At 38.0% G+C, this 26,998-nt stretch overlaps 1 protein-coding gene across 1 annotated transcript in view; it reads right to left on the bottom strand.

Moving 5' to 3' along the window:
- The window catches only part of Ankrd31 (ankyrin repeat domain 31), a 140,980-nt gene that overhangs the window by 33,120 nt on the left and 80,862 nt on the right, over positions 1–26,998 (bottom strand). The window contains exons 18-23 of the mRNA XM_057789871.1: positions 23,862–23,999; positions 22,928–23,070; positions 8,545–8,707; positions 5,781–5,896; positions 3,720–3,807; positions 335–431 (exon numbers count right to left, since the gene is read on the bottom strand). Of these exons, the coding sequence (XP_057645854.1) occupies positions 335–431; positions 3,720–3,807; positions 5,781–5,896; positions 8,545–8,707; positions 22,928–23,070; positions 23,862–23,999 (745 nt within the window). The remainder of the gene's footprint in view (positions 1–334; positions 432–3,719; positions 3,808–5,780; positions 5,897–8,544; positions 8,708–22,927; positions 23,071–23,861; positions 24,000–26,998) is intronic.

The raw sequence follows: 26,998 nt of genomic DNA on the forward strand, positions 1-26,998 counted from the left end.
TGGGGGTCAGACTTCTGGAGGTTTCAGTCATCGCCAGCTTACTATTCTTGTCCTGTGGTGAGGCCACACACCATGGCAAGAGTGTGTGGCAAAACAAAGCTATTCACCTTATGGTCAAGATGCAAAAGAGAGGAAGAAGGGGCTAGAGTTCCATCATAATCTTTTGGTGTTTGTATCCCCAACAAACGGAAAACTTCCTTTTGGGTCCCACCACCTTCTGATAGAACCAACCTTGAAACTATACTTTTAATACATGGGCCTTTGGGAAACATTCCAAATCTAAACTCTGGCATTATAATAATTTAAATGGCTCCAAGTCCTTTTCCCTGCTCACCTGTATTTTTTAGCTAGATCATCCCTTTCTGTCTTCTGTTGAGCAAGTATATCATCCATAACTTCTTTTATCTCTAACATCTTTCCAATGTATTGTTCTAGAAACACAGTGATAAAATAAAAGGTCAGTTAATTGAAGAACGGTAAATGCTTAATCTGGTCATCCAAGGTTTTTTTTTTTTTTGAGACAGGGTTTTTCTGTAGCTTTGGAGCCTGTACTGGAACTAGCTCTGTAGATCAGGCTGGCCTCAAACTCACAGAAATCCACCTGCTTCTGCCTCCCAAGTGCTGGGATTAAAGGCATGTGCTACCACCACTCAGCTCAACATCTATTTTTTTGAGTTAGGGTTTAAACTCATTATTCCCAGCCAACTTTCTAACATAAGTGGCCTACATAGTTAAATCAAGGCTCATCTGATTATATCATCCTTATGAAATGTGCTGAAGTATTCAGATAACACTGTACCAAGAGAGAACAGTCCATCTTAGATTCTAATTCTGCTGGACCCTATTGACTTATGGTCTAGGAGCTGGGACTCATGGTCTCTCTATAATCAGCTATCTTTTCTTCTTGTCTGTCTTGTATGTGGTGACGTTGTATATATGTGATATATGCAGATGTCTATGTGCAGACAGACAGATACACACACCATACATAGGCATGTGGAGGACAGATGGAATTCAGGTTGCCAGACTTGTGCAACAAGCCCCAAGGGAATTCATTGGATTCCACCCTTTTTTTTTTTTTTTGAGACATGATCCCTCACTAAAACAAAAGCTTCGACTCCTTACTGAAACTGAAGCTCACTATTTTGGCTAAAATGACTGAATATTAATTTTCCATAAATAAAATGTTATGCACTATAATTTGGAACTCCCAACTATTTTTCAAAAGCATATGAATATCATAAAACAAGGCATTCCCAAATAATCCTCAAACAAACCACATACAGTGAAAACAAGACAAGGTATTCAGTCTACAGATGAAAGTGATGCATGATGTCAATACATCACGTTTACTATTTCTAGAACAAAGACCATGCTCTCTGAGGAAAATAATGACCACTTCTATGGGAAGCAACTTTCTTTCTAGTCTTTGCAAAAAGACTGATAGTTTATCTATCAGCCTGGAAACATGGCTTAATTAAAGGTCAAAGTTCCATCTTCTTTTTATCCTTCAAGAATTCAACTTTTCTTCAAAGTTTCAAATAATTCCACCAACTCTTCTTTAATTTTCAAAGATGATTTTCTACACTACAGAATGGTGGCCATGAAAGAGGATAAAAGCATCTTGGATCTGTGTTCTTGAGACATTACTTTGGCCCCTGGTCTCAAGGAGCGGACACTGATGATGTATAAAGTGCATTTTCTGGAAGGAGAAAAATGGAACCCAAAGAAAGACAGCAACACAGTATCACTGGTAGGAGTCTGACTTACATACATAAATGTGGATTATGCCCAAATCCAGATTCCCAAGTAAGAATTGGAAGGCTGAAATTAATGCATGGCATTCCCACTAATCTACCTGCCATTGATTTAACTTTTGTATTTGTTTAATATCTTTGTTAATGTTTTTTGAACTGCTGCCCTTTTCTCTTAGATAACTAAAAATCATTATTTTAAGATGTGTTGCTTTTTTATGCTGCATTTAACTGCATGAAGTTGTGATCACCTGATGTCTAATAAAGAGCTGAATGGCCAATAGTGAGGCAGGAGCAAGAATAGGCGGGGCTGGCAGGCAGGGAGGGTGAACAGAAGGAGAAACAAGGAGAAGGGGAGCAACAAGCGAACAGAGGGAGGAGGATGGTGGGGCCGTCACCAAGGCTCCCAGCCAGTCATGCAGTTAAGGAGAAATGTAAAATATATAGAAGTAAGAAAAGAAAAAGGCCCAGGCAAAAGGAAGCTGGGATAATTTAAGCAAAGAAAAGTTGGTTTGGAACAAGCCAAGCTAAGGCTGGGCACTCTTAATTAAGAATAAGTCATCCAGGCAGTGTTAGCACATGCTTTTAATCTCAGCACTTGGGAGGCAGAGGCAGGCAGATCTCAGTGAGTTTGAGGCCACAGCCTGGTCTACAGACTGAGTTCTAGGATAGCTAGGACTGTTTCACAGAGAAACTCTGTCTTGAAAAACAAACAAACAAAAAAGCAAAAGCAAAACCAAGTAAAACACCAAACAACAACAACAACAACAACAACAAAAAACTGGAAAAAAAAGATAAGACTCTGTGGCTCTGTGTGTGGTTTACTTGAAAGCTGGGTAGTGGGCCTTCCTCCAAAAGAGCCAAAATAATAAAAAGGATCAAAAATAACCAACAACACCATTAATTGGATGCTTGAGCTTCACAGAATCTCCATGTGCAAACCAAATGACTGGAAAAAATCTAGGGTCAGTGTCCTCAGGGGAGTTTCTATCTTTCTAATACTATGGTGAAGAATTAGTTTTGGTATGATGTATATGCTAACAACAGAGCAAAATGTGTGAAATCATTAAAAATTTAGAAATAAATTTGCTTTTTTTTTTATACACACATCCTTCCCACTGGGTTTTCTAACTGAATTTTCAATTTCATATATTAAAAATAATACCACAGTAGCACAATGCAGTCTGCTGCTGGAAGAAAGCTCATGAAGATATTTCACATGTAAATTGATACTGTGTACTTATTTACAGAGACAATACTTTAGGGGATAAGCGTGTTTTCATCACAGTAGTAGGAAAGCTAAGATAGCATCAAAGAGCAGCAAGCTCAACACTCCTTAATTCTGGGCTTAAGGATGAAGCCCAGAATATGTTCATCTGAACATATCCTTAGTAGCTGTTGACCTCTTATCATGGTCCAGAACGCCTCTCACATGATGCATGATATTTTGATTTTGTACAGAAATGTCTGTGTCAAAAATTCCAGAAATTACTTGTTTGCATTACTGACTCATGTTAAAATTTGAGCACCTTAGTTACCGTCATATTTTTAAAAAGTCTGTGTAGGGCTGGAGAAATGGCTCTGTCAATGAAAGAACCTGCCATGTATGAGGAGCCAAGTATAAATCCCTAGAGTCCACATAAGCCCAGGTGTGGTTGTATGTGTCTACAACCCCAGTGCACCTAAGGAGAGATGGGAGGGGCACTCAGATGGGAGAATTCCAGGAAACTCCTGGGTTACTTAGCCTGGTATGCATAACTCAGCAGCAAATCACAAAGAGACCTTGTGTCAACAAGATGGAAGATGAAGACCAACACACCTGAGGTTGTCTTCTGATCTCCATCCATGCGCCATGGCCTGACTGCCTGAACACACACACACATACACACACACACACACACACACACACACACGAGTCCACACTTTCAGCTATAATGAACTTTGAAATAAGAAGTACATATTTACCTGCATCTTCAGAGTCTCTTATTTCAAGCTTTAATAAGTTTTCTTGTTTTTCTTCTATGTCTTGTAAAATAGCACTGATGGTCTGATGCTGCCAGACAAAAATGTTAGGAATTCCATTATAAGAGGGAACATGTTTCTGGGTGGTAGTGGCACACCAGCACTCGGGAGGCAGAGTTCGAGGCCAGCATGATCTACAGAGCAAGTTTCAGGATAAGCTACACAGAGAAAACCTGTCTCAAAAAATCCAAATAACAAAAAAAGGAAAGATGTACTTTCAGATAGTCTGATAAATACAAATAAAACATAGCTTAAAAGTTCATCTGCCTTTGCTCTCAAAATGCACTTATGTTTTATGTAACTTTAAATGAATGAATGTTGAAGACATAAACAATTTAAATATATCTTGATTTATACAGAGCTCTACTGAAAAACAGAAGAAAAAGAGTAACCATACAAGGAATTATATCATTTTTTTAATTCATTTGAAATTATAGATACATGAGAAAAAACCCCCAACCCAACATATACTATTTTACGATCACATATGCAAAAGTTCACTTTAAGACTTTATGACTATCTCTGTACATTATTAAAATCCCCCACACAGTCCTAGATATATCAAACACTACTCTGAAAAGGCACAAGAAATGGTTCAACTCTATGACTTTGTGAGCGTGGCGATATGAATTTTCCTGCCTGAATGCACTCAGCTCACTCTGCCTAGTTCCCTCTTTCTTCTAAGAACCATGCAGTGGGCTCCAGAGTCAGGCTGCCTGTGTGTGCTCCTGGCCCCGCTTCTTCCCAGCTGACTGACTGCAGCAGGTTCTTCCTCCTATCCCTGAGCTGAGAGGATCTATTCATGTAAAATGTGAAGAACAACAGTATTATAAACTAAGAGCTCATAAGATCGGTTATTATTGTTCCATAAAATCTATCTCATACAGAAAACCTCTGCTAGACATAACCCTTATGATTATCTTTTGGTAAGTTAATAATTTCAGGACCACACAATGCCTTTCACAAAACACTTTCTCATCAGTTCTTACAAGCAGAAACATGGTTTTTTGTTTTTGTGTATGCTTTAAAAAATCCCGTGAACATAACTGTCATGCATTAAGTAATGATTCATGGGCTGACTCATACGATCTATCTTTTCATAAATTCTCAATAAATATTTATGATTTTTATTATGTGTCACAGACTCCTAAAGTATACTGCTCTAAACTCTTACTCTGGTGTTTACAAGGAATGTGGAATAAAATTATTTTGGTAATTTATAGAAAATTTTCTACATTTATTTGTGTGCGTGTGCATGCCAGAAGACAACTTTCAGAAGCTGGTTCTGTTTTTCTACATGTGGATTTTAAAGGATAGAGCTCAAGCTGTCAGACTAGGTGGGAAGTGCCTTCACCCAGTGAGGTGTCTTACTAGACCTGGAAAAGCAGTCTTTGATCTGCCATTTATTAAATGCATCACAGTAAAACTACAAAATATGAAACTGCAAAAAATAAACAAAAACCATAAGGTCTATCGGTAAAGTGTTTATGATTACAGAGGCAAACAGAAGGTCTAAACTTGTGCTCAGGCTAAACATCTACAGAAAGGTATTATATGTGCAAGACTTTCCTATCTTGCTTATTTTGTAGATGTACCCAATCTTTAACACAACGGACTAAGTCATATCCAAAATAATATTGAAGATGGTACCTTAATTAAGTTTGTGGAATAAACTTAGTGGTTTTTCACTGAAAATATCATGATTATTAAATTGATCCATTTGTAAATATGAACTACATGTCACAGACACTTTGGGGAATGAATGATGACACAATGTACAGTAGCAGTTTCTGTGGACAAAGAAACAGTCAAACAACTTGAGCAGGGTGGAAGGACAGCAGCTAATTTATACCCCTCTAGACAGAGTTAATCAGAGTATATCTTCTTAACCCATTCTGCTCCATTGACATGAAAACCCAGGACTGCTGTCAAGGCCCAGTGGCTGGCTAGTCAAAGGAATGGTATTTCTAGGCTGAGGAATGAAAGAACTTCAATGCCACTCACCGCAGGGAGGTCTTCACTTCTCTTCGCTTCGTGTAAGGGGGAAGGAGGAGCAATGGTTTTTCCATCATCACAAGGACATGGCTTACATCTTTTTGGTCGGAGAGCAGGATGTTTTACTTTAAAGAAAATGAAGTTGGAAAGTAAGACTGTTCAAAATATTGTTCTATCAGTTTTAACTGTCATAAGGATGAAAAGGATAAATTAAGACTACAATTATTGTTTTATTCTAGGTAGCTTCTCATTACTATTAACTATGGCAACATTTTATGAGCTCTTATCACACACTGTATTATTTTTTTAGTGTAAGATCTTAGCAAATATTCAGTGAACCCTTTGAAATAGGTAGTTTGCTACAAATGTTATAGAAGTTAAATGTCAGAAAAGTTCAGGAAATTGTGTGGTATCACAGCTGGTTACTGTAAATAGATGTCGTCTGAATCCAAGTCCATGCCTTCAACTGCTCGGACTCATTGCTCTGTGGTGCTCTCCTGGGCTCTTCCCGTATTATGGGTTCCTTTGCCCTATGCTCTATTACTTTATGCTCCTCATTCCTCTGGGAATCTGACCAAGAAAGAATACATTCAAGAAACAATACACATAGGGACTGAGAAAGCGCTTTACAGCAGAGTCCTAATATCTCCAGGTGTGACTGTAGAAAGGAAAACACTGGGGCCCCAAGAGAGAGAAGAGTTTTAGTAATTCCAACCTTGATCTTCATGTGATCTAGAACACTAACAAATTATTACATATTGAATATTATTGGTTTTAACCAATCACATCAGCAAGTCATCTATTCTTGAAAATTCAGTTGGTGAGGAGCATGGTAGGCTGGGAAGACATGTTCTCACTACAGCATTCTCCACAGCAAGAACAGACACATTACTGAGTTTCTTCTGAGTCAAGGTTTAATCAAGAGGAAAAGGGAAAACAATTCTCTTCCAACACTATAAAGAAGGAACTACTGCAACACAATTCCATAGCTATACATCTTCTTGAAATATTCTCTTCATTATGAATCTAACAAATTCAGGAATTATTACAATTTTAAGGTAATAAAATCTTAGTTGCAAGGGCTTTCAAACAATGTCACATTTTCTGGCCCTTCTACAAGTAAATCAGCAGCTTAGTCTCAATTATCTGTCTCATAACAAAGGTAGGGAGGTTAATGTTTAACAGCTGATGTGTGTTTCACTCCAGCAACCCCAAACAAACAGCATCATATGGGCTTGGTAATGCAGCTTAGTAATAAAGGCTTTCCTAACATCCACACGCACAATCCCTGGTTCAATCCCTAACACTACACTTATGAACTCCAGGCCCTGGAGATGAGAATTGTGGGAGAGAAAGCTTATCTATGGAAGACATAATTTAAAATGTGTAATATTTGATAATAGGATGAATCTGCCTTTCATTTAAGTACCTTACTGCTCCTTTCTCACACAGCACACATCAAGTTCATCTGCCCTGTGCTTCTAGCGCTCATTCCTCGTTCACACTGTCCTGCATCCACAGGATTCTTCACTGACTTCCTTTCTCCATATCCAGGCTCTATTTGCCCTTCAATCTTCAACATACACATACTTGTTCTTAAATCTCCAATTTCTCCCAGAATTTAACACCACTAGTTTATACTGTTTGGGTAATAAAAATATTAATAGCTGCTTATTATCTTTTTTATTTTACCAATAAATTATAGTTATGACGTCACTTGTCTATTATTGCTTCTTCCAGTCAGAGATAGTCCAGACTTAATAATGTTTTGACTTGCATGGGTTTTAGCTTTATGATGGTGCAGGAGTAGGACACATTCTGGAGAAACCAATTTGGATTTGGGTCTCTCCCCTAGCAAGCAGTATGTGCTGATCCAATTTCTTGGTGTATAGGCTACAAACAGCTTCCAGTCATCTAGGCAACCCTAAGATGAATAGCTGATGCTCTATGGTGTTCTGCATTGCTAGTTATGTGTTCAATGGCCAGCTGGGTGTCTTTCTGAATAAAAATGTACAAAGATAGAGAAGTACACAACCTCCAGCAAGTCCCACAGACATTCAAACAGGTGGTTTCTGATGACATTCTAGGATACTCTTTCTTGAAGGCCAGTAACATCAAATGTAACCATCCAGTGGGCCACAGAAGAGTTTGTGAACCTAGAGACAGATCTTCCAAAATGATTGTAAGATTCAAGCATGAGGCAAATGTCTAACTGCACTGCCCCTCAGGGGAAATTTGTATAAAAAATTTAAAATTAGGGAAAAAAATTGATACAATATTATGTCAGTATTAATAAAATAACATTCTTTGAACTAAAACTTAAAAATGTAAAAGGAAGGTGGGGAAGGAAAACTAGTAGTAATAAAAGATCTATAAATCTTACTATTTTTAGAGATGTATTTATTTTTATTTTATGTGTATGGGTGTTTGCCTACGTGTATACAGACTACAGAGGCCAGAAGAGAGCATCAGAGATCCTGGAACTGGAGTTATAGATGGTTGTGAGCCACCATGTGGTTGCTGGGAATCGAACCTGGGTCTTTTGGAAGAGCATCCAGTACTTTTAACTGCTGAGCCATCTCTCCAGCCCCTAAATCAAATTTTAGAATATTGATTCCTAGGAATAAATGATGAATATTTAAGAATTCAATGAATAGAGAGAAACACCTACCCCAAGTTAGGAAAGAACATCATATTACATATGCAAAGGTTTTCTTTTACTAAGCAGAGACATACACCTGTATAAAACAGAAAGTAGTGCCGACGTGCGTACCAGGCGCTGTAGAGCCAATCTCATCTCCATTACTGGTTTCAACAGCACCATAAGATCTTAGTAGGTCTTTCATTTTTTCATCATCTGCTTCCTCCAAAGCAGTCCTCTGTTTCTGATCTTTCTGATTAGGGTTTGCTCCATGTTCTAGGAGTGTCTCAGCTGCCTGGAAGGTAATCATTCAGTTATGCCTACATATATCTGCTTTTATCTTAAGACTCCACCACCAAGCACATCTCTTCAAAGTATGAACAATAAACATTTCAATTACATTTGATAAGGACACTGCAACTTTGATTTGACTTGACTGACCTCATAAGGAAACACAAACAACAGTACTAAACACAGTATGCTGCTTCTTTGCAGTAAAGAGGTAAGCATAGGTAATACCACTTATAGATCATGTCTGCCCAGAATTGCACTTCTTCTGTTCCCCAAAAGTAGCTGCAAACTATATACGCCCTGCTGAAACACAGTGAATAAGACTAAGTAACACGATTCTTTATTAAATTAATTCAAATTCAAACAGGAAAATATATCTCACAGCTACTGTACTGGACAGCACAGGTTTACCCTGCAGATTCAGCCACTTGTATGCAAATGTGAAGTCTCTGATACTGTCCCACTGTTCTTCCCACCATGCTGGAGGACAGAGTAAAGAAGATGGCAAGCCTTGCTTCAGGATCAATTCAGTGTAGTTTAATAAAGTCCTAAAATTCTCCCTATAGAAATATGTCACCTAATAATTATGATCACAAGATATCAAAGATGGAGGTGGTATTTTAACAAGTCAAAAGGTTGTGACTTTTGGAGAGAAAGCATTTCTGTTATGAATAAGGTTACTCAGAGTAACTCAAAGTTGAATGTTTAGAGGGGCTAGAGAGTTGGCTTAGTGATGAAAGGTACTTGCTACCAAACCTGATAACCTGAGTTTGATACGTGGAATCAACATGGTAGAAAAAGAGAATCTACTACCACAGGTTGTCCTTGGACATCTGCACATGCCATAAGTAACCTTCAATTGCCCATACATAAATAAGCAAATATAATAAAAATTAAACTAAACTAAAACAAAAAGTCACATGTTAGTATGTATACTGTCTGTAACTCTAGTTCCGGGCGATCTATTTGACTTCTACAGGCTCACACATACACATATACACTCAGACACACACACACACACACACACACACACAATAAAATGAAAAAACTGAAAGAAGTTGTGTGTTATAGTTAAGTTTGAAATTGACCAAAATTAAGAACAGCTAACAATTTGATTTTAGCATGCGTCAAGCTGTCCAATAGCCAGTGATTCTACCTGCACAGAGAAGCAGTGACTCAGACCATGAAGAACATGTGATGGCAAAAATACAGTCAGATTTGGGTAAAATGGAGGCAAAGTATGTGACAATAGATCTTTACTTTTCTGCTTAGTAGATGCAAAGGAGACAGTTAGAAGCCACTGAGCCAGCAAAAAATTCTACTTAGGAAATACAGCTTCTCCTAATCTGAGAATCTTGTTCTTTTACTTTGCTCATGTCTTTGAAGAATGTTTATTAATTTTCATAATTTAACTCACCATAGCCAGTCATTAAGCTCATGTCTATTTAAGAAATATTTGCCTATCTGAAAAATCAAATTTTCTTTTGTTTTCTTTTAGAAGGTTGTCTTAATTTACTCTTTCATGTAGTTTATGACACATTTTAAATTAATTTTGATGCATAATAAAAGATTAAAGGATTTTCAAAGTCTGCAACAGAAATCTAAAGATTTCAACTCTTTATCCAAACCTTTGTATCAGTGTCAAAAGTCAACTGACCACATTTGTGGGTCTATTTCTACATGCTGTTTTCTGTTCAACTGATTTGTATACAAAACTCAGTGGTTCTTAGTTGGGACTGATTTTGTCCCCAGGATGTATTCAGCAGGATATATTCAGCAGTGTTTGGAGACATTTTTGGTTATCACAAATGGAGGTTGTGGAGGTATCAGCATTGAGTAGGTAGAAGTCAGTGATGCTGTTCGACAGCCTATTCATATACATGGTGGCATTCGATGACAAAGGAATATTCAGCTTTAAATGTCAGTAGTGCTGATATTGAGATACCCTGACCTGACTACATTCCTCTGTTATTACAGGTATAGAATAAGTATCTACATTCCATAGACAATGTTCAACCATCTAAGATTGCATTTTCAAAACTGTCTAAGCTATTTCAATCTTTTCATTTCCACATAAATTTCAAAATCAGCTTAGCAATTTCTTTCTTTTATTGTTTTTACTGAGCTATATATTTTTCTCCACTCCCCTCCCTTTCTCCCCTCTTCTCTTCTTCCCTCTCCCATGATCTCCATGCTCCCAATTTACTCAGGAGATCTTGTTTTTTCTACTTCCATGTAGATTAGATCCATGTATGTCTCTCTTAGGGTCCTCATTGTTGTCTAGGTTCTCTGGGATTGTGAATTTTAGATTAGTTTTTCTTTATGTCTAAAAGCCACTTATGAGTGAATACATATTATATTTATCTTTCTGGGTCTGGGTTACCTCATTCAATATGTAGCTGATCAATTTCTATGAGAATCTTTGTTGAGATTTTGAATTTCATTGAATCTATTTGCTAATTTAGTTAGAACAAACATAAAGGCAATAGTAAGTCTTTTAAGCCATGAACATGGTACATCTTTCCAAATAATCAGGCATTTTCTGTTTTCAGTCTATTAATTAGATAAATTACATTTATCTTCAAAGACTAATCTCACATTCCTGATATAAATTCCATTTGGTCTAGATTATTTTATATAATCTAGAGTCAACATTCTATTTTAACAATTTTCCAAATATGTTCTTTCTATTAGCTTAAGTTTGCTTATTTAATTGTAGTCAATATAGCATTACTTTTTATAAGAGATGTTTCTTTATTAAAATGATGCTTTAATTTTTAGGCATGTTTGTTATAGTTTCAGAGAAGTTATTGATCATAGGGTTTATAATTTTGCTTTCCTAATTTAAATTAATTTTTTGATAAATACAAAGTAATGCATTTCATTATGAAATTATCATACGTATATATTATTGTACCTTGTACACACACACACAAACACACAAACATGCACACCATGGATCTTCCTCTTTGTTTCTTCTCTCTAGCTATTTTTCTTCTTCCTCCGTAATAGTCGCCCATACATATAATTAAATCTAGATTCTGCATAGAAGAGAAAATGGGATTTTTTTTTATTTCTTTTTCATTACTTTCCCTTGTTCCCTCACCTTCCCTCATATTGGACCTCTTCTACTTTCACGTGCTGTGAATATATGCACATACATATAGATGAATGTATATATGTATGTACATATATTAAATCTAGAATCTATATGAGAGAAAAGATGCAATATTTGTCTTTCTGAGTAAGCAATTTCTATTTCTATGTACACAAAACAATTTCATTCTTCTTTACAGTTGAATAAAATTCTACTGAGTGCATACACCACATCGTCTCTATTCCTCTGTTGCTGGATATGCAGGCTGGTCTCTTATATGACTGTTGTGAATAGCACATCAATAAACATGTACTTACATTTCTAGAGCAAGCTGACTGAAGCTCCCTTGGAATGTGCAACAGAAGTAGTTGCTGCATGTGTGCAATATTTCTTAAGAGATGCTAATTTGTATTTTTATTTACTTACAATTCCTTTCCCTGTTGCCTGGACTGTGTGAAAATCACACTAGACTTGTAAACCTGTTAGGATCTATTTATTTTTTTCTGGAAGAGTTTGTCTACTAAAACTAGTATCATTTTCCCCTCTAAGTGAGGAAGTTAAGCTACCTGAACCTGACACCTCTACTGTGAGGTATTGGGTTTGCTTATCTTTTTTTTTTAAACATAAATTCATTTTTCCCAGATGTAGAGTTATAAGATTATTTCAGTTTTTGTTTGTAAGCTTTGGTAGTTTGTGTCAAGGGAACAGCTTGTTTTATTTAAGTTGTTAAACTTAGTAAAGTTAAGATTTTAACAACAGTCCCTTACCAGCTTCTTAATGTCTGTCATGTTTAAAATCTGGCCATAAAAAAACTTCCAGAATTTTGTCAACTTTCTCAGAGAATAAGCTTTCCTTTTGTTAATTTTATTGTTTGCTTTGTTTTACTAATTCTATTGTCTTTACTTTGGTCTTTTTGTTATTTTTAGAGTTTAAGAGGAATCTGAAGTCACTTAAGTTGTTTTCTTTTTGCTAATGCAAAATTTGAAGTTGTGAAAAATTAAAGTTCTAGATTTTATTAGACTAGGTATATAACTTTATTTGTTGAGCATTCTCTATCATGCATGAAACTCTGAATTCATTAATCCACACATGAGATAAAGGCAGGGGAATCCAGAGTTCAAGGTCATCCTCAGCTATAAGCAAGTTAGAGGCCATCCTGGAATACATGAGACTCCTTAGTAGAAACTCTAATATTGGTGGAAAGTCTTCCAGCTACTGGGAATATACATGGTATGTCTTTTCCTCACTTTCGCTTTATTTAACCATGCACTTTCTGACACTATTCTATATACCACAGGCCTAAAGCAATAGGGCCCCAATCAGCTGCAAACTAAAATCTCCAATACCATAAACTAAAATAAAGGTTTTGTCTTTATAAGATGTTAAGTATTTGTTACAGCAATAGAAAGCTATCAGTGATTGGATCATTTACATTGGAAATTATAATTACCAAGTCTGGGTTTGTTTGTCTGTTTATTTATTTCTGTGAGACGGAGTCTTAGCAAGGGGGAAACATCACATGAGGGTGATGCAGAGAGGTATATAACTGAACGCCAGCATAGACTAGGGCTGCACTGACCATTCTCTTGCTGCTCTTGCAAGCACGCTCTCGCCCCCTCCCTCATCTTTACATGACAGCTCCATGAAGGGATCAGAAACAACCATGCCTTGATGCTTTTCCTATTTCTTCAAGTAGTAAATAATTTTCTTTATTATATGGATTTTACAATAGAATATTTCAATTTCTCATAACTATTTTGGCTATTCATATCTTTCATTTTACTTGAACACATTATTTCCACAGTGCAGTATTATTTTATTCCAAGCATTTAAAATTTCTTTTAAAGATATTTATAAAGTGAAAAAAATTCTTTTTCAAATCTATATAATTATCACATGTAGAATTTCATTCTTTTATAAATATGAATTTCCTTGAGTATAATCTTTCTTCTAGATTATTTTAACAATCCCTAACATTAAAATTACTTTATTGTACATATATCAGAACTTTGCTGCATATTATTTTTTATGTGTACTAACTAGTATTTTGTTATATCTATGTACCCTATGCATGCATACCCTCAGAAGACATATAGGGCATCTGATCCCCTGAAACTGGAGTTACAGAGAGGTTGTGAACTGCCATGTGAGTAACCAGGTCCTTTGGAAGGTGTAGCCAGTGTCTTAATATGGAAACATATATGCAGTCTCATGCTTTACTATTTTAATGCAACAATAAAGGAAATGAATTCCCTTAGCCCTTGCTTATTTCAAAAAAGTTTGTGTTCCATATTCATTGTCTAAAAATTTTAAGATAGGGCTGGAGAGATGGCTCAGCCATTAAAGACTAGACTCACAACCAAAAGGAACAAATTAAGATATATAACCATCTATAACTCCAGTTCTAGAAGATCTGATGCCTTCTTCTGGCTTCAGTGGGCATTGCATGTATATGACGCACAGATACACATGGAAGGCAAAACATTAAAACACATAAAACAAAGGAAATCTCAAAAGGGAGTGGTAACAAAGATTCCTGTGTTATTCTTGCCAGTTAGTTTATCTCAGTAAGTAAATGCAAGGTCCACTGAGAGAACCTGTCTCAAAACCTAACACGGAGAGTGACTGAGACTGAGCGAGAAACCTGCTGCTGACTTCTGGGTCCCATGTGCATGCACATGCATCTACACACACACACACACACACACACACACACACACACACACACAGTAGCTTCAGCTTCTGTGAGTATTAATTTTTGCTACATACTAAAAAGTTATCTAAAGTAAAAATACTGTGTGCTGAGTCATCTAAATAGCTTCCCTAAGCAGAAACATTGCAGTTATATCCATACATTTCATTGTTGAATAAGAGAAGACTTTGTGTGGTATCTTGTGAAGAACAGAACAGAAGACAATCCCACATAGATACCACAACATTACACCTGTCTTTTCCTTATGAACCACAGGTATATCCTTAATACAGTGATGTGATAAACTACTATATATCAGGTTCAATAAGTTTTTTTAAAAATAAAACTCCAGCTGTCTAATACAAATACAAATTAAAGAATTAACTTTTTTTTTTATTGAAAAAAAAATTTTCCACCTCCTCCCCGCCTCCCATTTCCCTCCCCCTCCTTCCGCCCCTCTCCCCCTCCCCCCACTCCTCTTCTCCTCCCTCTCCAGTCCCAGGAGCAGTCAGGGTTCCCTGCCCTGTGGAAAGTCCAAGGTCCTCCCCCCTCCATCCAGATCTAGGAAGTTGAACATCCAAACTGTCTAAGCTCCCACAAAGCCAGAACCTGAAGTAGGATCAACACCCCGTGCCATTGTCCTTGGCCTCTTGTCAGCTCTCATTGTCCGCCATGTTCAGAGAGTCCGGTTTTATCCCATGCTTTTTCAGTCACAGTCCAGCTGGCCTTGGTGAGCTCCCAATAGATCGGTCCGACTGTCTCAGTGGGTGGGTGCACCCCTCGTGGTCCTGACTTCGTTGTACATGTTCTCCCTCCTTCTGCTCCTCATTAGGACCTTGGGAGCTCAGTCCGGTGCTCCAGTGTGGGTCTCTGTCTCTATCTCCATCCATCGCTAGATGAAGGTTCTATGGTGATATGCAAGATATTCAACAGTATGGCTATAGGATAGGATCATTTCAGGTTCCCTATCCTCAGGTGCCCAAGGAACTAACTGGGGACATTGCCCTGGGCATCTGGTAGCCACACCAAGTTCAAGTCTCTTGCCAACCCTTAGGTGGTTCCCTTAACTAAGATATGAGTTTCCCTGCTCCCCTATCCAACCTTCCTATATCCCCAATCATCCCATTACCCCAAGTTCCCCTCATCCTCTCCTTCACACTTTTCTTTCTCCATCTCCCCTTACCCCAATCCCACCCTACCCCCAAGATTCCAATTTTTTGCCCGGCACTCTTGTCTACTTCCCATAGCCAGGAGGATAACTATATGTTTTTCCTTGGGTTTGCCCTCTTGTTTAGCTTCTTTAGGACCACATATTATAGACTCAGAGGCCCCCTATCCATAGCTAGAAACCAATTATGAGTGAGTACATCCCATGATCTTCTTTATGGGTCTGGGTTACCTCACTCAGGATAGTATTTTCTATTTCCATCCATTTGCATGCAAAATTCGAGAAGTCATTGTTTTTTACTGCAGAGTAGTACTCTAATGTGTATATATTCCACACTTTCTTCATCCATTCTTCCATTGAAGGACACCTAGGATGCTTCCAGGTTCTGGCTATTACAAATAATGCTGCTATGAACATAGTTGAACAAATGCTTTTGTCATATGATAAGGAATCTCTTGGGTATATTCCCAGGAGTGGTATTGCTGGGTCCAGGGGTAGGTTGATCCCAATTTTTCTGAGAAACCGCCACACTGATTTCCAAAGTGGTTGCACAAGTTTGCAGTCCCACCAGCAATGGATGAGGGTACCCCTTTCTCCACAACCTCTCCAGCAAAGGCTATCTTTGGTGTTTTTGATTTTAGCCATTCTGACAGGTGTAAGAAGATATCTCAAAGTTGTTTTGATTTGCATTTCTCTGATCGCTAAGGAGGTTGAGCATGACCTTAAGTATCTTTTGGCCATTTGAACTTCTTCTGTTGAGAATTCTCTGTTCAGTTCAGTGCCCCATTTTTTAATTGGGTTAATTATCATTTTAACGTCTAGTTTCTTGAGTTCTTTATATATTTTGGAGATCAGACCTTTGTCTATTGCGGGGTTGGTGAAGATCTTCTCCCAGTCAGTAGGGTGCCTTTTTGTCTTAGTGACAGTGTCCTTTGCTTTACAGAAGCTTCTCAGTTTCAGGAGGTCCCATTTATTCAATGTTGCCCTTAATGTCTGTGCTGCTGGGGTTATACATAGGAAGCGATCTCCTGTGCCCATATCTTGTAGGGTACTTCCCATTTTCTCTTCTATCAGGTTGAGTGTGTTCAGATTGATATTGAGGTCTTTGATCCATTTGGACTTGAGTTTTGTGCATGGTGACAGATATGGGTCTATTTTCATTCTTCTACAGGTTGACATCCAGTTGTGCCAGCACCATTTGTTGAAGATGCTTTCTTTCTTCCATTGTACACTTTTAGCTCCTTTATCGAAAATGAGGTGTTCATAGGTTTGTGGGTTAAAATCCGGGTCTTCTATACGATTCCATTGGTCGACTTCTCTGTTTTTATGCCAGTACCACGCTGTTTTCATTACTGTAGCTCTGTAATAGAGTTTGAAGTCAGGGATGGTAATGCCTCTAGAAGTTCCTTTATTGTATAAGATTGTTCTCGCTATCCTGGGTTTTTTGTTTTTCCATATAAAGTTGATTATTGTCCTCTCAAGATCTGTGAAGAATTTTGATGGGACCTTGATGGGGATTGCATTGAATCTATAGATTGCCTTTGGTAGAATTGCCATTTTTACTATGTTGATCCTCCCAATTCAAGAGCAAGGGAGATCCTTCCATTTTCTGGTATCCTCTTCAATTTCTTTCTTCAAAGACTTAAAGTTCTTGTCAAATAGATCTTTCACTTCCTTGGTTAGAGTTACCCCAAGATACTTTATGCTGTTTGTGGCTATCGTGAAAGGTGATGATTCTCTTATTTCCCTCTCTGCTTCCATATCCTTTGTGTATAAGAGGGCGACTGATTTTTTGGAGTTGATCTTGTATCCTGCCACATTACTAAAGGTATTTATCAGCTGTAGAAGTTCTTTGGTGGAGTTTTTGGGGTCGCTTAAGTACACTATCATATCATCTGCAAATAACGCAAGTTTAACTTCTTCCTTTCCAATTCGAATCCCCTTGATCCCCTTATGTTGTCTTATTGCTATTGCTAAGACTTCAAGAACTATATTGAAGAGGTATGGGGAGAGTGGGCAGCCTTGGCGTGTTCCTGATTTTAGTGGGATGGCTTTAAGTTTCTCTCCATTTAATTTGATGTTAGCTGTCGGCTTGCTGTAAATAGCTTTAATTATATTTAGGTATGGCCCTTGTATCCCTAATCTCTCCAAGACTTTTATCATAAAGGGATGTTGAATTTTGTCAAATGCTTTTTCAGCATCTAATGAAACTATCATATGGTTTTTTTCTTTCAGATTATTTATATGATGGATTACATTGATAGATTTGCGTATGTTAAACCAGCCCTGCATCTCTGGGATGAAGCCTACTTGATCATAATGGATAATTTTTCTAATGTGTTCTTGGATTCGGTTTGCCAGTATTTTGTTGAGGATTTTTGCGTCGATGTTCATGAGTGAGATTGGCCTGTAATTCTCTTTCTTGGTTGAGTCTTTGTGTGGTTTTGGTATCAGAGTTACTGTAGCTTCATAGAAGGAATTTGGCAATGACTCTTCTGTTTCTATATTGTGAAATATATTTAGGAGTATAGGTATTAGGTCTTCTTGGAAGTTCTGGTAGAATTCCGCATTGAAACCATCTGGTCCTGGACTTTTTTTGGAAGGGAGGTTTTTGATAACAGCTTCTAATTCTTCACGACTCACAGGTCTATTTAGGTTGTTTACCTGGTCCTGGTTTAACTTTGGTATATGGTATTCATCTAAAAAAGTGTCCATTTCTTTAACATTTACCAGTTTTGTGGCATACAGGCTTTTGTAGTAAGATCTAATGATTGTCTGAATTTCCTCTGTGTCTGTGGTTATGTCCCCCTTTTCATTTCTGATCTTATTAATTTGCAAATTCTCTCTCTGCCGTTTGATTAGTTTGGATAGGGGTTTATCAATCTTGTTGATTTTCTCCAGGAACCAGCTTTTTGTTTCATTGATTCTTTCAATTGTTTTCTGTGTTTCTATTTTGTTGATTTCAGCCCTTAGTTTGATTATTTCCAGTCTTCTACTCCTTCTAGGTGAGTCTGCTTCTTTTTTTTCTAGAGCTTTCAGGTGGGCTGTTAAGTCTCCAATGTGTGCTTTCTCTGTTTTCTTTAAGTGGGCACTTAGTGCTATGAACTTTCCTCTCAGGACTGCTTTCATAGTGTCCCATAGGTTTGAGTATGTTGTTTCTTTATTTTCATTGAATTCAAGGAAGACTTTAATTTCTTTCTTTATTTCTTCCTTAATCCAGGTATGGTTCAGTAGTTGACTGTTCAGTTTCCATGAGTTTGTAGGCTTTCTGGGGGTAGCATTGTTGTTGAATTCTAGCTTTAATCCATGGTGATCTGATAAGATACAGGTGGTTACAGATATTTTTTTGTAACTGTGGATGTTTGCTTTGTTACCGAGTATGTGGTCAATTTTCGAGAAGGTTCCATGAGCTGCAGAGAAGAAGGTATATTCTTTCCTATTTGGGTGGAATATTCTATAGATGTCTGTTAAGTCCATTTGATTCATTACCTCCAATAATTCTCTTATTTCTCTGTTAGGTTTCTGTCTAATTGACCTGTCCATTGGTGAGAGAGGAGTGTTAAAGTCTCCTACTATTAATATGTGTGGTTTGATTGCTGCCTTGAGTTTTAGCAATGTTTCTTTTACGTACGTGGGTGCTTTTGTATTAGGGGCATAGATATTCAGGATTGAGACTTCATCCTGATGAATTGTTCCTGTTATGAGTAGAAAATGTCCCTCTCCATCTCTTCTGATTGATTTAAGTTTGAAGTCAACTTTGTTAGAAATTAGTATGGCCACACCTGCTTGTTTCTTAGGTCCATTAACTTGATATGCCTTATCCCAACCCTTTACTCTGAGTAGGTGTCTGTCTTTGTAGTTGAGGTGTGTTTCTTGTAAACAGCAGAATGTTGGATCCTGTTTTCGTATCCAATCTCTTAGTCTGTGCCTTTTTATAGGTGAGTTGAGTCCATTGACATTAAGTGATATTAATGACCAGTGGTTGTTAACTCCGGTCATTTTTTTAGTAGTAAATTTTGTGTGTTTCCCTTCTTTGTGTTGCGCTGGTGAAGGGTCTCTAGTTGTCTGAGATATTGTGGTCATTGTTGGACTCCTTGGTTAGTGATTTTCCTTTTATTACTTTCTGTAAGGCTGGATTTGTGGCTACGTATTGTTTAAATTTGTTTTTATCCTGGAAAATTTTGTTTTCTCCATTTATAGTGAACGAAAGTTTGGCTGGTATAGTAGTCTGGGCTTGCATCCACAGTCTCTTAGTTTCTGCAGTACATCTATCCAGGACCTTCTGGCTTTCATTGTTTCCATAGAGAAGTCAGGTGTAAGTCTGATAGGTTTACCTTTATAAGTAACTTGGCCTTTTTCCTTTGCAGCTCTTAACATTCTTTCTTTGTTCTGTATGCTTTGTGTTTTGATTACTATATGGCGAGGGGATGTTTTTTTTTGATCCAGCCTATTCGGTGTTCTGTATGCTTCTTCAACCTTCGTAGGTATATCTTTCTTTAGGTTGGGAAAGTTTTCTTCTATAATTTTATTAAATATATTTTCTGGACCGTTGAGATGCGCTTCTTCCCCTTCTTCTACTCCCATTATTCTTAGGTTTGGTCTTTTTATTGTGTCCCATATTTCCTGAATGTTTTGTGATGAGAATTTGTTGGCCTTGCTGTTTTCTTTGATCAGCGTGTTTATTTTCTCTATGGTATCTTCAGAATCTGAGATTCTTTCTTCTATCTCTTGTATTCTGTTGGTTATGCTTGTTTCTGTAGACTCTATTCGTTTACCTAGATTTTCCATGTCCAGCCAGCCTTCTGTTTGTGTTTTCTTCTTTGCCTCCAATTCAGTTTTCAAGACTTGAACTGTTTCCATTATCTGTTTGATTGTTTTTCCTTGGTTTCCTAGGGTATCATTCACTGATTTACTCAATTCTTCAAACTTTCTGTTATACTTCTCATCCATTTCTATAAGGGCATTTTTTACATGCTGTTTAAGGGCGTCAATCACTTTCATAAAGTCAATTTTTTCTACTTCTTCATGATTAAGGTGTTCATGTCCTCCTGATGTGAGGTCGCTGGGTTCTGGTGGTTTCATATTATTTTTCAGATTGTTGGGTGAATTCTTGCATTGGCGCCTGCCCATCTCTTCCTCCGAATGCTCTCCTATGGATCTTCTTTTACAGGATCAGGTCTCCTTGCCTACTGTTGTACCTTCCCAGTGATGGTACTCCCCAGTGATGGTTCTCCTGGTGCTCCAGTGATGTCTCTCCTGGTGACAATATCAGATCTCCGTGCCCAATGATGGCTCTCCTGGTGCCAAGATCTGCTCTCCTTGCCCAATGATGTCTCTCCTGGTACCGAGCTCAGATCTCCGTGCTGGTTGGGTAGTTCGTAAACAAAGGTAAACAAAGCGCCTACCTTGCTTGGTGCAGGCAGGCCAGTGAAACAAAGGAACTCCCGCCCGCCTGTTTGCCCTGAGGATTCGCCCCCAGCGCCCAGACAGGCCAGTGAAACAAAGGAACTTCTGCCCGCCTGTTTGCCCTGAGGATTTGCCCCCAGCGCCCAGACAGGCTGAGCTAGGTGGTGTTATGTGCCCAAAGAAGGAAAGGGGCAGAAGGAAGAAGGGTTCTGGATGCAAGCTGGGTGGGATAGGAACAGAGAGGCAGTCTGCAGGGAGTAGAGTCTCTGCAGGGAGCCCAGGAGGGATGGGGGTGGGTGAGGAACTTCTGAGTTCCCTGTCCGGGGCTGCTGCCGCGTCACAAACTCACCCCAATGATGTCTCTCCTGGTACCGAGCTCAGATCTCCGTGCTGGTTGGGTAGTTCGTAAACAAAGCGCCTACCTTGCTTGGTGCAGGCAGGCCAGTGAAACAAAGGAACTCCCGCCTGCCTGTTTGCCCTGAGGATTCGCCCCCAGCGCCCAGACAGGCTGAGCTAGGTGGTGTTATGTGCCCAAAGAAGGAAGGGGGCAGAAGGAAGAAGGGTTCTAGAATTAACTTTTTAAATGTGGCCTTTTAAAAGATAACAGTCTAAAAATGTTGAAATATATTTATGTGGCTTATTTAACTGACCTTTCTTGTACAATAACCAACAAATTTCTCATTTTAATTATTCTTTCTGTTTGATTTCTTCCATTTTAAAACCACATATTATTTTTGGTCAGGAAAATATTATGTATTTATGTGGCTGAAATTATCATTAAAAACAGAATACATTAATTTTTTTAAACGTAAGGACTCAATAGAGAAAGTGAGGTTAATCAAATTATAGCATTAGATAAATCACCAAATCATAGAGAATGAGAAAAAAAGGGGAAAAACCCTTCAAAACAGCCAGAAATAACAAAACAAGAACCAAAATGTTAATAATAAGAACTTTTGTATCAATAGCTGGTTTAAATGTAAAAGGAATAAATTATCTAACAAAAGTTATGAGTGGCAGAATAGAAAAAAAAAACCCTCATTTTAATTTTAATCCTTTATATCATGGGCGACAAGGGAAGAGACGGCAAAAGTATTCCTGGAAATGGAAAGTAAAAGATAACAAGAGCAGCTATACTTACATTGGAAACAACAAATAAATAGTTCTTAAAAGCAACTGCGGCAAGAGATAAAAAAAGATAGAATAGCAGCCTATCACAGCTGCAGATATAAAAGCAAAATCCATACCATATACACAAAACAAATAATAGCAACTATACTGCCAGTGTCCTATGGAATGTCTGTCTACTATACTGCAGTGTCCTGTGGTCTGTCTACTATACTGCCTGGGAGAGGAAGGTAAAGTAAGCGACAACAAACTTCCAAGCAGCAATCACTTCATGCCATCACTTCACCCAGGTCAGAAAAAAACACCTTGGGTGGGTGTGGGGCTCATGCTGCCTCCCAGTACGCAGGACGTTGAGGTAGAAGCATTCTAAGTTTGAAGCCAGTGTGAGTTATATGTTAAGATCTTGTCTCAAAAAACAAAATAATTATTATATGTATCAACACTAATATTAGACCCTTTATGCAAATCACTTTAGACAACTAAAAGTAAAGATTTATAGAATGTTATCTTCTGACCTACATGACATACATACTAAGCAATGAAAAAATGAGTTATTAAAATATTTTCTGATTTTCTAATCAACACACAACATTCTAACTTCATTCATAATTTTAGCAGGCTTTAAAACCACATATTAGTATAAGCGATCACGTTAGTTCTGACTTTAAAATACCGTCATTTCTTCCACTGTTTCCCTAAGCAAACAGAACCCTAATGTGACAAGTGCCATTACCTTTAAATGATTCCCCACAGCAGCGCCATGTAAAGGCAGCATTCCATCTACATTTTCACAGTTTACATTTGCACCAGCTTTTAATAGCTCAATAATTACATCATTAAATCCCTCACTAGATGCCTCATGAAGGGGTGTCCAACCTGGAAAAGATAAAAAGAAAAAATAACAAAGCTGTTCCATACCTACTGAGATTCATGTAATATGTGTTAAGGGGCTCTTGTGTTAGTGGACTGAATGACTCTACCAAAATATATGTACATGTACTAAGTATTGAACAAGAAATAGTATTAACATTACTGCTTTAAGACATACAGGCTTCATTTTGGAGAAAAATGTTATACCATCATAAATGCTGTTCATAGAAGGCAAATGCTAATCAGTTCAACCTGCTTCAACTCAGGTTTGACAGCATTTAGCTTTCATATCTCGGGTTTACGTGGCTACATTTCTATTTAAAGGGCACCTGATTCTGTAAACCTTTCAATTCCCTTCTTTAATTATTTATACAAGACTATTTTATGTATAAGTGAAATGTCACAAAATCAACTCTTTAGAACAGGGTTAGAATAAGAAATAAAGAGGAAAGAAGTGATATAAAGGGAGCAGGGAGAAGAATGGGCAGAGAGCTGGGTCAGTGCACTTTCTCTGGAGTCAGGGCATGGGACTAAGGCTTCCAAGGAAAAGCCCGACTAACTCCCTTTACCCCCATTCTGTGCACCCTCTGAATGAATGTTCCCTGTTATAAGAACTGCTTCAAACAAGACAGTCATTTCAACAGTGACAAATCTTATTATTCACCAAATTAAAATATGGTATAAAAAGACAGTTCAAAGTTAGTCAATTATCAGCCAGCATCAAAATTGGGGGTAAAGGAAAAAACAGTATTTCAGTGAGTTAAAATTAAAAACACAAACAGTTAAGAGGACCCAACCTGTATTATCTTTTAGATTTACTTCTGCTCCAGATGCTATTAGAACCTTCACTAGGGACAGATCTCCTCCTCTGGAAGCCACATGCAGCAGGCTCTCTCCTTTGGCATTCCTCTTCCTGATTCCAGCTGTGTTCACTTCTGCAACGGTATCAAGCAAATCCGAGACTTATTTTATGCAAGATGCTCATTGTTATAAAAGACTTTAGAAAATATAGTTCTACGGTCTAATAATATCTCAACAGGATGTACCACACCAAACATGTGTAACATTGCTTTAAAAAAAGAAAGAAAGAAAGAAAGAAAGAAAGAAAGAAAGAAAGAAAGAAAGAAAGAGAAAGTGTTTATTTTAGGTCAAATTTCAGGTAAGAGTCCATCACCATTGGGGGGGGTGTACAGGAACAGGAGTTTGAAAGAACTGGTTAATAATCTTGTAAACTGACTATATTTAAGTATTCAGAAGGCATATAATAGATAAACTTCTAAAACGCTAGAACACTTTAATATAAAATTGATACTGCCTACTGGATACCACGTATCATTTGCAAGTTGCCCCCTCCTCTAAGGTGCTTCTAAACTGGGAACCTATATGTTAACATTCAGCGTTAGTTCACAGTAGCTGAGTTATAAGGAAATAATTTATTTTTAAAACTGTATCTTGATTTCTTGGGCATATATCAGAGGACTGGGAAAATTGTTTGCTGCTTTTGGTTTAATCCCAGTTTGAGCAGAAATCATAGCGTTTTGCGCTCATTCTAGCAACTAGTCAGTCAAGCACTGCTAGACACCTTGTTTCCGTTCTGCGCTCATCTCACTCTCAGTTATCCTTTAACAACGGACACACCTTTTTCTTAAGATAACCAAGCTCTGGTTTTATGGAAACTGTCAGGATGTGTATACTAGTGCACAGCTGGTATCTCATCACTCAGTGGGAGGCCGAGGCATCAGAATCATGAGTTCTAAGTCAATTTGGGCTATATAGTAAAACCCTTCTCAAAAACCAAACCAAACCCCTCTTCCTATAGCTGTTTCTCATGTATGTGTCCCTACCACACATGGTACCAAGTAACAAGGTGGCCTTTGAGGTTCTCTACTTTTTTTATATAAAAAATTCAGTACAAAATCATTTTCTAAAGAATCCCTTTAAAGTCATTTCTTTGGGTGTAAATTACAGAGATTAAGTGGGAACTAAACCAATGAACTGATCTGTTTTCCCCATTTCCTCCCCATACTTGCTACACTGCAGTGATGGGTATTTTTTTTAAACTATCAAAGAAAATACAGGAGAAAAGAACAGAGGATAGATTTGAACAGATTTGGGAAGCAGAACTGAAGTCACTGATAAAGAATGAATTGCCTTAGCAGAGTGTGGCATGGCCTGCGAGGAGAATCATGGAAAAAGCCTTTCTGAACCCAGGCAATGAGCAACTGGAGTCATAAGTTACCCTGGAAGAAAGATGTGTGAACACAGGAAAACTGACCAAAAGCTAATACAGAGTCAAGTGGGGACGCTGAATTGACTGGCAACCACACACTTTATCTTATACACCCACCCGAAATCCAGAAACCTAGAGGTTTATTTTCCACATTAAACACATCAGAGAAGAAGGAGACTGACATACAAGCAAAACAGAGAGTTAGGGTAAGAAACAAAGAACATTCATTACATCAATAGTATTAGTGCCACTTAGTAAATCTGCCACAAAGACAGATGCTCCAGGTCAAACCTAGAGAGCAAACTCTAAAACCTTCTCTTACAGATTTCTATCTTCTCATCTTTGTGGTTTTATGGAATTATCTCCCTTAAATAATTTCTTCCAACCAAAAGAACACTTGAACACTGTTAAAAGTATAATATTAACTTCTTTCATGAGGTCACCAAAGATTATAATGCTTGCTATCTTCCTACAGACTCATTCCCTTGCCTTCAGCTTTCACTTTCTGATGAAGAAGAATCTATACTGGAGAAATCCATTCAGCAAGAAATTGAAGATGGTCCCCAGTCCACAGGAACTGATGCCTTCAGTGCAACATGTTTAAGGAACTGTTTCCTCAATCACATGACCTTGGAAGTCCTTCCCTACTCTGAGCTACAGGTGAGAGAGCCAGTCCCAACAGCACCTCTACTGAAGCCCTGTGAAAGTTACTGTCATAGGACCTGGCAAAGTGGTGTCAATTCCTGATCTATGACACTGGGAGACAAATGTGTGTTGCTTAAAAAAAAAAAAAAAACTATTAAGTTTGTAATAGCATCTCACTTACTGAAGCAGACTCTCTAAGGCAGGACCAGGAAATCTGTGCTTTAACAAGCCGTCTGATGCAAGTGAAAGTTAGAGAACTACCACATTAAGCATGAGACTCTTCCTACTACTTGCCAAACACCAGCAATCAAACATGTAACTTTAAGGTAATAGATAAAAGATAATTCTCTCCATCAACCAAAGAATGGATAAAGAAAATGTGGCATATTTATTTACACAATGGAGTATTACTCAGATGTTAAAAATAATGGCATAATGAAATTTGCAGGCAAATGGACAGAACCAAAAAAAAAATCATCCTGAGTGAGGTAAGCCAGATCCTGAAAGACAAAATGGTATATATCTCACATATAAGTGGATATTAGCTATAAAGTAAAGGATAATCATGCTACAACCCATAACCACAAAGAGGCTAAATAACAAGGAAGGCTCAAGTGGGGACACATGGATTTCCCTGGGAAGGGGAAATAGAACAGATTTTGTGGATGGGCTGGGAACAGGATGGTCCAGGCAGGGGGAGGGAGGAATGGAGAGAGTACTGGAAGAGATAACTAGAACTGGGGAACACTTGCGAGGGTGATATAGAAACCAACACAGTAAAAGCTCCCTGGAATCTATGAGAGCAACCCTAGCTAAATCTAGTAATGGGGAATACAGGGCCAGAATTGGCCATCTTCTTTAACCAGACAAGGCTCCCAGCAGTGAAACTGAGACATCAACCTAGCCACAAAATGTTCAACCCATATGTCCAGCCTGCAAGATGTCTTGGGGTAACGGTGGCACAGAACTTGTGGGAGTGGCCAACCAATGACCAGTCCAACTTGAGGCCCACATCATGAGAGGAAGACCATGTCTGACATTTCATGGATGGCCATGAAC

Source organism: Chionomys nivalis, chromosome 15, assembly GCF_950005125.1.
Source record: "Chionomys nivalis chromosome 15, mChiNiv1.1, whole genome shotgun sequence".
NCBI lineage: Eukaryota > Metazoa > Chordata > Mammalia > Rodentia > Cricetidae > Chionomys > Chionomys nivalis.